The sequence below is a fragment of the Ascaphus truei genome, chromosome 2 (assembly GCF_040206685.1).
Source record: "Ascaphus truei isolate aAscTru1 chromosome 2, aAscTru1.hap1, whole genome shotgun sequence".
NCBI classification, from domain to species: domain Eukaryota; kingdom Metazoa; phylum Chordata; class Amphibia; order Anura; family Ascaphidae; genus Ascaphus; species Ascaphus truei.
In genome coordinates, this window is record NC_134484.1 from 132,420,438 (window position 1) to 132,435,277 (window position 14,840).

Below are 14,840 nucleotides of genomic sequence, written 5' to 3' on the forward strand. Positions count from 1 at the left end.
ACCAAAATGGAGGACAAGATCTGGTGTTGCTGTAATGAACCTGACCCCATGGAAGAGAGGTCCTTTCGGTCCTATGAGGATATGGATGAGAATGACGATATCTCTTATGTGGGGCCCAAAACGAGTTGCACCCATAAAACACCCCTAGGATGGTGGAGGTGCCTGAACTCGGTACGCACCGAAAAGACCGTTCTCTATTTTGACAAATGTGATCGGCGGGAGCAAGAGCGGGAGCAGCAGATCACTGAAAATGTACGCATGCTAACACAACTGCAAGAAAAGCCTGGCGGGTACAGTGAATCTGCTGAAGTTTCAAATAAAGAAGGAGACCCTGTATCCCTGATGGGATGGAGTCAAAACAAAAAGGCGGAAAAAGAAAAGATGTTCTCCACTTACCATGGAAGGATCAGACACCTCTGCAGATCCTGCGTAGGAAAAGGGGGGCTGAGATGCCTTGCAGCATAGAGCAAATGGAGGATTCGTCCCACGGATGACAGAATATCCAGAGGGCCCAAGGCAGAAGTCGTGTACCCCAAAGAAGTGTCTGTCTGGTGCCGACAGTGAGAATCCCTTAAACCAGGGGAGCGCGAACTTTTTGTGCTGCGCCCCCCTGTCACTCTGCCGCCGGCTCTCGCGCACCCCTGCCTACCTTCCTTCGCGTCAGATGACGCTGCGTGGCCATGGCGATGCAACACAGACGGCTGAATCCCGGTAAGTAAACAGTTGCAGGGGCCTCACGCGATCCCCTGGCATTTAATTTAAATGCCTGGGGGAAGAGCGCGGGGCCTCTGCAACTGCCCGCGCCCCCCCAGCACAATCTCCCCCCCCCCTGGGGGTCGCGCCCCCCACTTTGCGCACCGCTGCCTTAAACTATACCAGGGAAGTGGAGTCAGAACAACTAAGTGACGATCCCTTGACCAGCCCTGAAGATGCACTGCAAACTGCCAGGCATGACTGTGATCTGCTCTGTGGACAATTGAAACGGGAAGATAATGCTGAGCTACAAAAGACTGTGCTCGCAATGTACTCTGAATCTGAATCCAGGACCGAATTGGAGGATCTAAGGACGGATCTAGATACTGCGAACACTATTATTACTGCCATGGATGAAAAGCAGAGCAAGTCTGGCAGAATGATCGCTAATCTGAAACAGTAGTATGAGGAGGCACTGAAAGAGATCAGCAGTCGCCACACAGAACACGAAATTGCCAAAAAGGAATTTCACAGTGTTGCCGAGGAGCAAGATATCTCTCAAAAAGCTGTCTGAAGTAAGTATGATCTTAAAGTCTCTCAGATGGAGCTACAGCCCTCAAAATAGAGATAGAAGTCTCACACCAGGAGACCGGGTGTCTCAACTCAGAAGTGTAAAGTCTGTAAAAAGAGAAAATACAAGTCTGAAAGAAGAAATTTCTGATTTGACTGACCACATCAATGAAAGGAAAGAAAAGCTGCATGAGCTAGAAAAAATGAAGAAACTATTTGAAGATGAAAAGTTAGAAACATTGGAGCAACGCACCCATGCAGAGCACATACTGCTGAGCCAACTGCAAGGTCTGCGTATGCACCTACAGAATGCAGAGGAGAAGCAGCGAACTCTGCAGGAAGAAAATCTGCAGGCTGCTAAAGAAGTACAAGTGCTGCAGGAATGTCTGATTACCCAGTGTCCCCCCGCAGAGCAGCATTAGGAACTTAAGGCTACCTTGAGCATCGCTGGAGGCCAAGCTTAGAGGCCAGGTGACTCGGTATGAGTGGGAGCATGAGAAGGTCAAGAAACTGAAGCAAGAATTAAACTTGTTGAAAAGGGAGAAAAGCAGCAGAGTAATTCAGAAATACTACAAAGCTCTTGTCCTAGCAAGGGGGGAGAGAGAAAAGTATTTTCACAAATGCTCTGCAGCACTCACCATACAGGCTGCCTACAGAAGAACGAAAACTCGTCAGCTGTATCACCAGAATAAAGCAGCCTGTCTTCTCCAGTTAATATGGAGAATGCAACAACAAAGAAAGAATTATGAACATTTGAAAGAAGTGTGATATTGTACTCCAGTCAAATGTTAGGAAGGGTCTGCAGCAAAGATGCTACAAAGAAATTAAGAAAGCTGCTTGTGTGATTCAATCCAGATATAGGTCCTATGTCACAACCAAGCAAGCTGTGCGTTGCTATAAGCGCACCCGCAATACCGTCTTAGGGCTACAATTGGCTTTCCACACAATTCAGGAAAGAACAACCGAATTACAACTGAGAAGTGCAATACAAATCTAGTCATACTACCATGCCCACATGGCCCAATCCAGATTCCTCATGACGAAAATAGCCGCTAGAAAGATTCAGTCTTTGACTAGAATGAGGCAGAACTGTCTTGGTGATCACATCCCTACAGGTACAACACAAGTTGACTTCAAAATAAAGCGGCCACAGGTAAAGGTTAGGTGTGAGAACTACAACCAAACAGATGTGCTGGAATCTAAGTATTCTGAACCGAATGCAATCGACCTCTCTGTAACGGAGTGCTCACCACAAACAAGGCGTGACCATGCGGCTAAGGTGGGGATTGATATATAACACCAACCCACAGCCACGTGGACACGTCTGGAGTGTAGATAGGTTGAGGTAGACAGGTCGGGGTTGGAGAGGTATGAATGGTCAGAGATATTTGCCTAGGTCGGGGTTGGTGCGGATCATTGAAGGTACTTAGCCGTGGTCAAGATCGGAGGAGCGGATCGTCGTGGTACTTTGCTGAGGTCAGGGTAGGAGAGGTGCGGATTGATGTTGGTAGACAGGGTCAGGATTTTAGAAGAGCGGAGTCCAGAAGAATAGCCGAGGTCAGAACCGGAGGACAAGACAAAACTGTGGAGGCAAGGGTAGCAGTGAACACTTTGCACATTGGAAGGTTTATGCTCAGCCGATTTGCCAGTGGGCCGGCTGAGCATATATAGGACACAGAGACAAATGAGGTAACAGGCTGGAGGAGGCACGTCAGAGAGAGTGAGTGTGATAGGAGTATACGGTGCAGGAGACTGGTGTGGGGAAGACCTCAGTGGCGAAGAGATGAGATGATGCGGCTCGTGCTGACCGCGCGCCGCGTGTGCGCGCTGCACATGGGCGGTGTCTGAATGCAGGACTGGAGACAGGTAGGTACCCCCACCCGACTGCAGAAGGTAGTCGTGGTGCAGAACAGCGACATGACTTTGAGTTGAGCCATCTCTTGCGAAATATCCCCAGATCCCAATTCAATTTGTCATTTTGTTCTCCAATGCAGCTACAACACACATCACTGCGAAATGCTCAAAGAACTAGACTGGTCATCACTAGTGTCTAGGCGCAAAGTTCACCTTTCCTGTCTTGCCTTTAAATTCTTCATGGGCAAGCTACCCAGCTATCTGAACATGCTCCTCACCCCTACCACTTGCAGCACTTATCACCTGAGATCAGACTCCAAAAGACTGTTCATGGTCCCAAGGCTCAACAAAGTATCCGGCCGTTCCTCCTTCTCCTACCGTGCACCCCAAAACTGGAACAACCTACCAGAGACTCTCACATCCACCACCAGTTTAAGTTCTTTCAAATCTAAGGCTGTCTCACATTTTAATTTGGTCTGTAACTGTTTCATACGCCCATATTATATATTTTCTTTAACTGTGCACGCAATGTCTTGTATATAATGTATACCATGTTCATTTATGTAACTGTACTTGTAACATGTATTATTTGTCTTACTCTGAGCCCAGGACATACTTGAAAACGAGAGGTAACTCTCAATGTATTACTTCCTGGTAAAATATTTTATAAATAAATAAATGGTCTACCATCAATGGATGAGATGCCAAGGGCACGTATTTTCTCCGGAGAGGGATATTGACTCGCTGAGTGAAGGCTTTATTCACTAACATACTAGCTGCTCCACAATCCACGAAAGTCTTGGTTATAACCGAATGGTCCTCACAAGATAAATGGATGGGGATCATCAAGTGACTGGGAGATGGGGAGACGGTGCATATGCCCAGAGGAAACTCCCTTATTTGCACTGGGCACTGGCGTTTTGCCGATTCATTAGGACAGGCTCGGACCATATGGCCCTTCTCGCCACAGCAGAGGCACAATCCCATGGAGCGACGGTGCTGCTTCTCTGTAAGGAATCGGGGGCCACGTCCCTTGCGGCGTGACCCCTCCTTACCCACTACCAGTACTGCAGCGGCTGCTGCCCCTGCCCCCCGTCGCTACCCATGCCGCCGCCCAGTGCATACCTTGAACTCTGCCGTTGCCATCTTGGATTCTGGCACTGGTGTTACAGACCCTCAGCTGGGCTCTACTATTTCCTGGTCTCTCAGCCACTCACGAGCAGCTCCTCGACACGCCTCCGCCATGCCCCTCGTCCGGATTGGTCACTGTCGCTTTAAATATCCGGCTGTGACTTCACTTCCTTGCTCTGCATAGCTCCTTGCTTCCTGTGTAGCCTGGAAACTGTGTCGTGCTCCTGTTTGTCTTTTCTCCTACAGATTTGAACCGGCTTGTCTGACTTACCCCTCTGGCTCCCGACTTCAGCTTACCCATCACGATTCTTACCTCTCAGACCCTTGGACACGGAAACGGATTTAAACTACGGAACTCTCTATACTCCTGAACTCGGCAAGTACACGACTATTCTAAATCTTAACCCAGGCCTGGCCACGCTACAACCACATCCCGGACCCACTCCCTCTGCTGTCGGTGTGTATATTCAACATCCCACCTCAGTACAGGGGACTGGCCTGGTCTATGGGCTGCACAGCGTGACATTATGCAGAGCCCAACAGAAATGACTGAGGTGGGCCAACTAATCAGGGGACTTGCGAAAAGCATTGATACTTTGGGAACTCAGATCACAAGCCTGGTACAACAGCTTTCCCAGCTTTCACTACAGCCTATTCCGGCCCCAGCCGCGCAGGGTGGCGACCGGCCATCAGAACTCAGGATTCCTACGCCTAAAGCATATGCGGGTGACCCTCTAGCCTGTCGTGGTTTTTTGAATCAATGTGAAATACAATTTGAGATTTCTCCCAGCCTGTTCCCCACCGGACGCACCAAGGTAGCCTATGTTTACTCTCTTTTAACAGGGGACGCCTTGGCGTGGGCCTCTCCCATCTGGGAGTTGCGTGCGGAAACCACCCAGGATTACCAGCTCTTCCGCCAAGAATTCCAGCAGGTATTTGATATTCCCGCCCGCAGTGATACTGCCGCTGCTTCTCTTGTTCAAGTGTCTCAAGGTCGTAGGTCCGTAGCCAAATATGCATTAGAATTCCGGACTGTCGCGGCGGAGACGCATTGGAACCAAGAAGCCCTTATTGCTGTGTTTTGGCAAGGTTTGTCCGACTCTGTAAAGGATGAACTTGCAGTTCAGCCCAGGCCCCAGGAATTGGAGGAATTGATCGCACAATGCATACGAGTGGATCAGCGCCTTCAACAGCGCCGTCATGAACGCCAGCGTCCCAGAATTTTCTCTTCTGACCCTATTCTCCCCAGATCCTTCCCAGCTATTCGTCCTGTTCTAGACACTGTGGAACCCATGCAGATTGCCAGTCAAGAGTTCCGTAATACCGACAGGACTGCGGATAGAACTCCTGACCGGACTGCCGAAAGGGCTCGTCGCCGGAATGAGGGCCTTTGCTACTATTGTGGATCTCCTGAACATACGGTACGTTTTTGTCCTTTAAGGCCCAAAGAACAAACACGACCAATGGGGCAAGAGGGACTCATTTTGGGGTCAATATCTTCTCACCCTATCTCTGAAGAGGAACTCCCTAAGAGAATTATGCTTCCAGTCTCGCTTGAGGGTCCGAATTTTCGCGTAACCACAGCTGCTTTTCTTGATTCAGGATCCGGTGGTAACTTTGTGGATCAAGATTTTGCTACTCTTAACAAGATTCCGCTCATCGCTAAGAAATCACCGATTGGCCTCGAGGCTATTGATGGTCGCCCTTTGCAACCTGCCTTCATCACGTTAGAGACTCTTCCTCTTACCCTTTCTGCCGGTACTCATACCGAAATCATATCCTTTGACGTGATGCACTCTCCTGCCGTTCCAGTTATCCTAGGATTACCCTGGCTACAGCAGCACAACCCACGCATTGATTGGAGGGATGGCAAGACAATTCAGTGGGAGCCAGAGTCAGACGCCTCACCATTGCCGGTCATTTCTCCTACCACAGTCCTCGCGGGAGTGGAAACGCCCCCGGCTAATGATTCCGGTCTTCCTGAAGCATATGCGGATTTCATCGACGTGTTTTGCAAGACACAATCGGAGGTTCTACCTCCTCACAGACCTTATGATTGCCCCATTAATCTGGTTCCCGGCGCTGTTCTTCCAAAATGTAAGTCCTACCCCTTGTCTCTCCCTGAAACTGAAGCCATGGCAGCATACATCAAAGAAAACCTTGAAAAAGGATTCATCCGTAATTCTTCATCCCCTGCTGGTGCCGGTTTCTTTTTTGTCAAAAAGAAAGATGGATCCCTGAGACCATGCATTGATTACCGAGGGCTCAATCTCATCACAGTCAAGAATCGATACCCCCTTCCGCTGATCTCCGAACTTTTTGATAGGCTTCAAGGGGCAAAGATTTTTTCCAAGCTAGACCTCCGAGGAGCTTACAATCTTGTTCGCATCCGAGAAGGCGATGAATGGAAGACTGCCTTCAATACCAGAAGCGGCCACTACGAGTATCTTGTAATGCCCTTCGGCTTATGCAATGCTCCTGCTGTTTTTCAGGATTTCATGAATGATGTCTTCCGTGATGTTCTCAATTCTTTCGTAATCGTCTATCTGGACGATATCCTAATTTTTTCTAAAAATCTTCAAGATCATGTCCAGCATACCAGGCTCGTTCTCGCTCGCCTTCGTGTCAATAATCTCTACGCTAAGCTCGAGAAATGTCTTTTTCATCAAACCTCTACTGCCTTCTTAGGCTATATAATTTCTGATAAAGGATTTTCAATGGACCCTGAAAAACTTAAGGCTGTTTTGGATTGGCCTCAGCCCAACTCTCTCAAAGCCATCCAGCGTTTTTTGGGCTTCTCCAATTACTATAGGAAATTCATCCGAAATTTTTCCACCACTGTGGCTCCCATTACGGCCCTTACCAAGAAGGGAGCTGACCCGTCTGTATGGCCTCCGCAGGCCGTCTCGTCCTTCGAAACCCTGAAACAAGCTTTCGTCTCGGCACCCATCCTGTGACATCCCGATGTTAGTCTTCCTTTTACTTTAGAAGTTGATGCGTCTGATTGTGGTGCAGGCGCCATCCTGTCCCAGAGATTCTTCCCTCAAGATAAGCTTCATCCATGCGGTTTTTTTTCAAAGAAGTTTTCGTCCGCTGAAAAGAACTATGATGTTGGCAATAGAGAGCTCTTGGCTATCAAGATGGCCTTACAGGAATGGCGACATCTCCTGGAAGGTTCCCGCGAACCTATTTCTATATTGACCGACCATAAAAACCTTCTGTATATCGAAAATGCACGTCGTCTGGGGTCTCGTCAAGCTCGCTGGGCACTATTTTTCTCAAGATTTAATTATACTCTGTCCTATATTCCTGGTTCTAAGAACACAAAAGCTGATGCCTTGTCCCGACAATTTTCTCCGGAGGAAAGATCCGAAGAAACCCCTGAAACTATCGTACCCTCTAAGTTTATAATTTCCGCCAACTCATTTGACATTCTCGAAAAGATCGTTGAAGCTCAAACACAAATTCCGAGTGGTCTAGAGGTACCGGAGGGAACTCTTTATGCCGCACCCAGGTTTCATCAAAAGATATTAGAATGGGGTCACTCTGTCCGTTCAGCCGGCCATCCCGGTTTCAAAAGAACTTTGGATCTTATCAAACGTACTTTTTGGTGGCCTAATATGGCAAAGATGGTTCATGAATTTACTAGTGCTTGTCCAGTATGCGCACAAAACAAGACTCTTCATCAAAGACCCTCAGGCTTGCTCATGCCCTTGCCAGTACCCGAACGTCCATGGTCACATATTTCAATGGATTTCATTGTGGATCTACCCCCTTCCAGAGGGATGAATACCATTTTGGTCATCGTTGACCGTTTTTCAAAACAGGCCCACTTTGTTCCACTCAAAGGACTTCCCTCCTCGCCCACCCTAGCTGATATCTTCACCAAGGAGGTGTTTCGCATCCATGGGATACCTACATCCATAGCCATCGAAGTGGTGGGGGGGGGTAAAACGAAGTGGTGGTGTGGGGGGGGGGGTAAAACGAAGTGGTGGTGTGGGGGGGAGGGGGTAAAACGAAGTGGTGGTGTGGGTGGGGTAAAACGAAGTGGTGGTGGTGGTGGGGCAAACAAAGTGGTGGTGGGGCGGGCAAACAAAGTGGTGGTGGTGGGGGGGGGCAAACAAAGTGGTGGTGGGGCAAACAAAGTGGTGGTGGTGGTGGTGGGGCAAACAAAGTGGTGGTGGTGGTGGGGGGGCAAAGAAAGAGGTGGTGGTGGTGGGGGGCAAAGAAAGAGGTGGTGGTGGTGGGGGGCAAACAAAGTGGTGGTGGTGCGGGGGGCAAACAAAGTGGTGGTGGGGCAAACGGAGTGAGGGGGGATGGGGAAGAGAGAGGAGGGAAGGGGGAGAAAGAGAGGAGGGAAGGGGGGGAGAGAGGGAAAGGGGGGAGAGAGGGAAAGGGGGGAGAGAGGAGGGAAGGGGGGAAGAGAGGAGGGGGAGAGAGGAGGGAAGGGGGGGAGAGAGGAGGGAAGGAGGGGAGGGTCGGGAAAAAAGAGAGGGGAGAGAGAGCGCGGTGGGGGAGAGCGCGGGGGGGGGAGAGCGCGGGGGGAGGGAGAGAGCGCGGAGGGAGGGAGAGAGCGCGGGGGGGAGAGAGCGCGGGGGGGGAGAGAGCGCGGGGGGGGGAGAGAGCGCGGGGGGGGGAGAGAGCGCGGGGGGGGAGAGAGCGCGGGGGGGAGAGAGCGCGGGGGGGGAGAGAGCGCGGGGGAGGGAGAGAGCGGGGGGAGGGAGAGAGCGTTGGGGGAGAGCGCGGGGAGAGGGAGAGAGCGTAGGGGGGGAGAGAGCGCAGGGAGAGCGAGAGAGCGCGGGGGAGGGAGAGAGCGCGGGGGAGAAAGAGAGCGCGGGGGGGAGAGTGCGGGGGGGAGAGAGCGCGGGGGGAGGGAGAGAGCGCGGGAGGAGGAAGAGAGCGTGGGGGGGGAGAGAGCGCGGGGAGAGGGAGAGAGCGCAGGGGGGAGAGAGCGCGGGGAGAGGGAGAGAGCGCAGGGGGGAGAAAGAGAGCGCGGGGAGAGAGAGCGCAGGGGGGAGAGCGAGAGAGTGCAGGGGGGAGAGAGCGCGGGGGGAGAGAGCGAGAGGGGGGAAAGAGCGAGGGGGGGGAGAGAGCGCGGGGGGGAAGAGCGAGGGGGGAGATAGTGCGGGGGGGGGGAGAGCACGGGGGATAGAGCACGGGGGTGGAGAGAGAGATCGCGGGAGAGAGAGAGTGCGGGGGAGAGAGCGCGGGGGAGAGAAAGAGTGCGGGGGGAGAGAGCGCTAGGTGGGGAGAGAGCGAACGCGGGGGGGGAGAGAGCGAGCGCGGGGGGGAGAGAGCGATGGGGGGAGAGAGCGTGGGGGGGGGAGAGAGAGAGCACGGGGGAGAGAGCGCGGGGGGGAGAGAGCGCGGGGGGGGGAGAGAGTGCGGGGGGGGAGAGCACGGGGGGGAGAGAGCGCAGGGGGGGAGAGAGCGCGGGGGGGAGAGAGAGCACGGGGGAGAGAGCGCAGGGGGGCAGAGAGAAAGCGCGGGGCGAGAGAGGGAGAGAGCGCAGGGGGGAGAGCGCAGCGGGGAGAGAGCGCGGGGGGGAGAGAGCGTGGGGGGGAGAGAGAGCGCGGGGGGGGAGAGAGAGCGCGGGGGTAGAGAGAGAGCGCGGGGGGGAGAGAGAGCGCGGGGGGGGAGAGAGAGCGCGGGGGGGGGAGAGAGAGCGCGGGGGTAGAGAGAGAGCGCGGGGGGAGAGCGCGCCGGGGGGGAGAGAGTGCGGGGGGGAGAGCGCAGGGGGGAGAGAGCACAAGGGGGAGAGAGCACGGGGGAGAGAGCGCGGGGTGGGAAGAGCGCGGGGGGGGAGAGAGCGCAGGGAGGGGGAGAGAGAGCAGGGAGGGGGAGAGAGCACAAGGGGGAGAGAGCGCGGGGGGGAGAGAGCGCGGGGTGGGGGAGAGCGCGCGGAGAGGGGGAGAGAGCACAAGGGGGAGAGAGCACGGGGGGAGAGAGCGCGGGGGGGAGAGAGCGCGGGGGGGGGGGGAGAGAGCGCGGGGGGGGGAGAGAGCGCGGGGGGGGGGAGAGAGCGCAGCGGGGTGGAGAGAGAGCGCGGGGGGGAGAGCGCGGGGAGGGGGAGAGAGCGCGGGGAGGGGGAGAGAGCGCGGGTGGGAGAGAGTGCGGGGGGAGAGAGAAAGCGCAGGGGGGGAGAGAGAGCGTGGGGGGAGAGAGAGTGCGGGGGGGAGAGAGCATGGGGGGAGAGAGAGCGCGGGGGGAGAGAGAAAGCGGGGAGAGCGCGGGGGGAGAGTGTGGGGAGAGAGCGCAGGGGGGGAGAGAGCGCGGGGGGAGAGAGAGAGCGCAGGGGGGGAGAGAGAGCGCGGGGAGGGAGAGAGCACGGGGTGGGAGGGAGCGCAGGGGGGAGAGAGCGCGGGGGGGCCAGGAGAGAGCGCAGGAAGGGCGGGAGAGCAGGGGAGGGAGGGGGTGGGAGAGAGGGGGTGGGGGGGAGAGAGGGGGTGGGGGGGAGAGAGAGGGGGAGCTATATATATATATATTACTGCAATAGATGCCCCCCACCCACTGACATGCCGCTCGCAAATTTCCTCTAGCAGGACAGGATTTGTCTCCTGCTTATATGCAGGTAACGTCACTGCTCATGAGCGCTAGCCCGCTCGCTCTTCGCTTCACCCTGGACTAGGCCTTAGGCCTGGGACATAGTAGGGTGAGCCTTGCTGAGCCGATGCACTTACCCCCTGCATCTGTCATCCGCGCGGCTTTAGCAGCCGCTTCCGCATGCGTGCGGAGGCTCAGGTATTTTGGCGAGACAGGCAAATTTAAAATTTGGCGCTCAGGGAAGCGGAGGAGCGGTCACGTGACCGCTCACATCCAATGGGAGCGAGGGACTAGCCCTGCCTCCCGTCCCGCCTATGCACCGTCCCCAAAGTGTGCTCACTGCCTCACCTGCCAGGACACAAAAAAGCTCCAGTTTGAGCAGGCGAGACAGAGCAGGAGCGCTGATCAGCGCGGCCCGAGGCCTAAGAATGCCTTCAAAGGCTGTAAACTCCTGTATTCCAGTGACAGACACACTAAAGTGTTACCAGTTTTAATGTCTCTAATGATGGGTCTGTCACACCAAATAAATGCTTTATGCATAATAATTATAATGGCCAACTCTCTCTTAGAGGGATATGTACTCTCATAAACGGCAGAAAAATTTGTAATTCTTTTAAAGTTTCCACCTGAACAAAAAAAAATGGTTTTAACACAATGCGAGTGACAAATGAAGACACTTCCCACACCTCTCTGAGAAGCGCTTTCACATTAATACTATCCTGTAGTCAGGTGCACAGGGAGCGTGGCTACAAGCTTCATGCTGCATAGGAGGAGGAGGAGGAGGGCAGTGCTGCTGAGGCTATAATCACACCTCCCATTACAAACACCGCGTCCTCACATGTACTTTACACATGGGTGGCTGAGGTCGCACCATGGCAGGAAGAGGTAATGAGTATGTTGTGTTTTCTGGGGGAAAGGGAAGAGGAGGAGCCTGTGCAATGCATGGTGGCTTCCTATGGTGTGAGTGGTGATGTAGTGTCACAGTGAGGGAGGGGAAGGCAGATACGGTGCAGGAAGCGGCTTCCTGTCTCCGCTCACACCACAGGGCGGGATCCAACCACAGCACGGGCAGGCTCTCTGTGACTAGTGCAGCCAGCTGCAGGAGCACCTCTCCCTGCCCCGGGCTGTACCATGGTGACCGCCTGCAGGCTGTCCTCTCTGCTCACCCTCTTCCTCGTTACAGCTCTTAACCATGCTAGGGAGGTAAGTGTGTGTGAGTGTGCCCCTGTTACGTCACAACTGCCAACATGTTGTGGGTATATAATAGGTACCACTGTTGTTCTTCTACTTGTGCTGGATGAAGGTATTTCCAAGCGATCCCTATGGGAGTCTTACAATCTATGCAGTTTACCACACACACAAAACTGTGTGTAATAGTTACAGATGTTCTTACAGAAGACGCAATCATGTACTGTACCTGCTGAGTGCTGTAGGTGCAGATGGAGGGTATGTGGGGTGCCCTGGCTATATAGTACACATCTGCACAGTGGTCAGAGGCTAAAGCATGTGGGGGTTTCTGTGTGGGCCATGCATTGGTGATATAAAGGGTCCTAATATAACTCATGTTATCCTACACACAAAACCAACTACGGTTTCATATCAAATATCTTATTAAAACCTTGGTTTCACTCATTCTGTGCTGCAGGGATAGGCGATATTCAAAATAGTGTTTTTCTAAATTATTTGCAATGGGGCAGTTTTTAATCCCAAACTGTATGTAATCCAGTGTGTGCTGGTGTGACGTGCGTAATCCCAAACTGTATGTAATCCAGTGTGTGCTGGCGTGACGTGCATAATCCCAAACTGTATGTAATCCAGTGTGTGCTGGCGTGACGTGCATAATCCCAAACTGTATGTAATCCAGTGTGTGCTGGCGTGACGTGCATAATCCCAAACTGTATGTAATCCAGTGTGTTTATTAACGGGGTGGGTCCCAAAAGAACCCGAAAAGTTCCTATATCTAGCACTCACTGTGGTAAACAAATGGGTGAGTAATTACTCAATGGGATATAAATATCCCCAGCAAATAAATGAGGCTATCCATCAGCTGACATATATCATACATATATGTCCACATAGGACTAAAAGTGAAAAAACAAACTTTTAATATACATAGAAAATCACTCCTGAACATACAAAGTGTAGTGTACTAAAATCTCCAGGAAGTGGGCGCCCCCTTTAAGTCAATTGGCATACACATCAATCAACCAAAATATAGTATAATACATATCCCCAAAAGGAAATATGGGGTAAATGGTAAGTATGCCAACTATAACCTGAGAGAGGTGGCGCAGCAGTAAAGGATTTTAGTACACTAAACTTTGTATGTGCAGGAGTGATTTTCTATGTATATTAAAAGTGTATTGTTTTTTCACTTTTAGTCCTATGTGGACATATATGTATGATGTGTCAGCTGATGGATAGCCTCATTTATTTGCTGGGGATATTTATATCCCATTGAGTAATTACTCACCCATTTGTTTACCACAGTGAGTGCTAGATATAGGAACTTTTTCGGGTTCTTTTGGGACCCACCCTGTTAATAAGTGTTAGTTTTTTCCTATAGCACCCTGTTTCTATCTTGTTATTACTATTCGTACTAGGCTGAGCGGTAGAGTCCCCTCGTTTTGGTTATTGTAATCCAGTGTGTGCTGGCGTCACGTGCATAATCCCAAATAGTATTTAGCGGTGTGTGTTTGAAAGGATTATGCATAATCTTCAGTAGTAGATGGGGAGCCTGTGCTTGTTACATGACTCCAGCAATGAACATGTGCATGTTGTTGTACTGCCTCATCCTACCACGTTGTAATTCATAGCAATACGTTTGTGTGTGTGTGTGTGTGTGTGTGTGTGTGTGTGTGTGTGTGTATACACACACGTATATATGTATATGTTTGAAGTGTGCAGCCATTCTTGCTATCTCTGTATGCACATGCATCAATGTAATCTCTTTTATTGCTGGAAGTGCTTACAACTCTGCGCTGCAGTACGGGAGTTAAAATGTTCTCAAAAATGTTCCCAAACTCGTAGCAAATCTTATTTTGCCTGGTCTTTCATAGTTATTCCTCTTGAGTAGTTTCTGAAATCCCGAATACAGTTAGTCCTCGTTTTACGACGCTTCGTTTTACGCCGAATGGCTTATCCGACGCTGAACAATGCATCCCTATGGCCGGTTTTACGACGCCGAAATGGCTTATCCTTCGCTCTTACGACGCTTTGCAAAGTTGCAACATTATGTCAATCAGAAAGCTGCAGTCAGAGAAATCATCCAGATCAGTCTGTGTGAAGGTTTTGTGGTATATTTATGCCTTTAAACATGTCTAACAGTTTTATTATACAGTTCTGGATTCAATAAATAGGATCTTTACATCATAATGTATGTGTGTGCAGCATAATCTTATTGTTTGAGTAAAATATTTTGTGTATTTTAGCATTAAAAATGCCTTCAGGAACGGAACGTTTAATTTAAACAGTGTTCCTATGGGAAAACGGGTTTCGCTTTACGACGCTTCGCTATCCGACGCCATTTTGAGTAACGCATTGCGTCGGATAACCGAGGACTGCCTGTATATATACTGTTGATACTGTACATGCTGTCAAGTTGTTTCAGAGGAAGGGTTGGCTGTTAAACATTATCAGCTATGACTACAGTACAAACTATGCATTTGCTGTACTTGGTGCAAGCAGACAGGTTTCAGGAGGTCTATTACAGGTGTGTCTGCTTGAGTTGGGAATGGAGAAGAATTGTCTATTGCAATATTTTGTCTTTTAAAATGCTTTATATTTGAGAGGACCTCATAGGTACTGTACCATGGTTGAATATTGATACTGAATACCAATGGTCACAAACATGTAGTTATGTATTTCTTTATTTCTACAGATCCATACTCCTTCATTCCTCTCTATTCTTGTAACAAATCTTGTCCTGCAAAAGGATAATGTAATTCCCACACATCAGTGATCAGGATGTACATTTACTTGTAGACAATATTGTGGTAACCACTAGGACAGGAGTGCGTGAGATTTTCCAGGGGGGAGGGGGGGGAGAG

The 14,840-nt window shown here is 51.2% G+C and overlaps 1 protein-coding gene across 1 annotated transcript in view; it reads left to right on the plus strand.

The window, feature by feature from the left end:
• Positions 1 to 11,722: 11,722 nt before the first annotated feature.
• Positions 11,723 to 14,840, plus strand: part of NPC1 (NPC intracellular cholesterol transporter 1) — a 69,878-nt gene continuing 66,760 nt past the window's right edge. Inside the window, exon 1 of the mRNA XM_075585047.1 lies at positions 11,723 to 11,994. Coding sequence (XP_075441162.1) covers positions 11,923 to 11,994 — 72 coding nt within the window. The 5' untranslated portion in view covers positions 11,723 to 11,922. The remainder of the gene's footprint in view (positions 11,995 to 14,840) is intronic.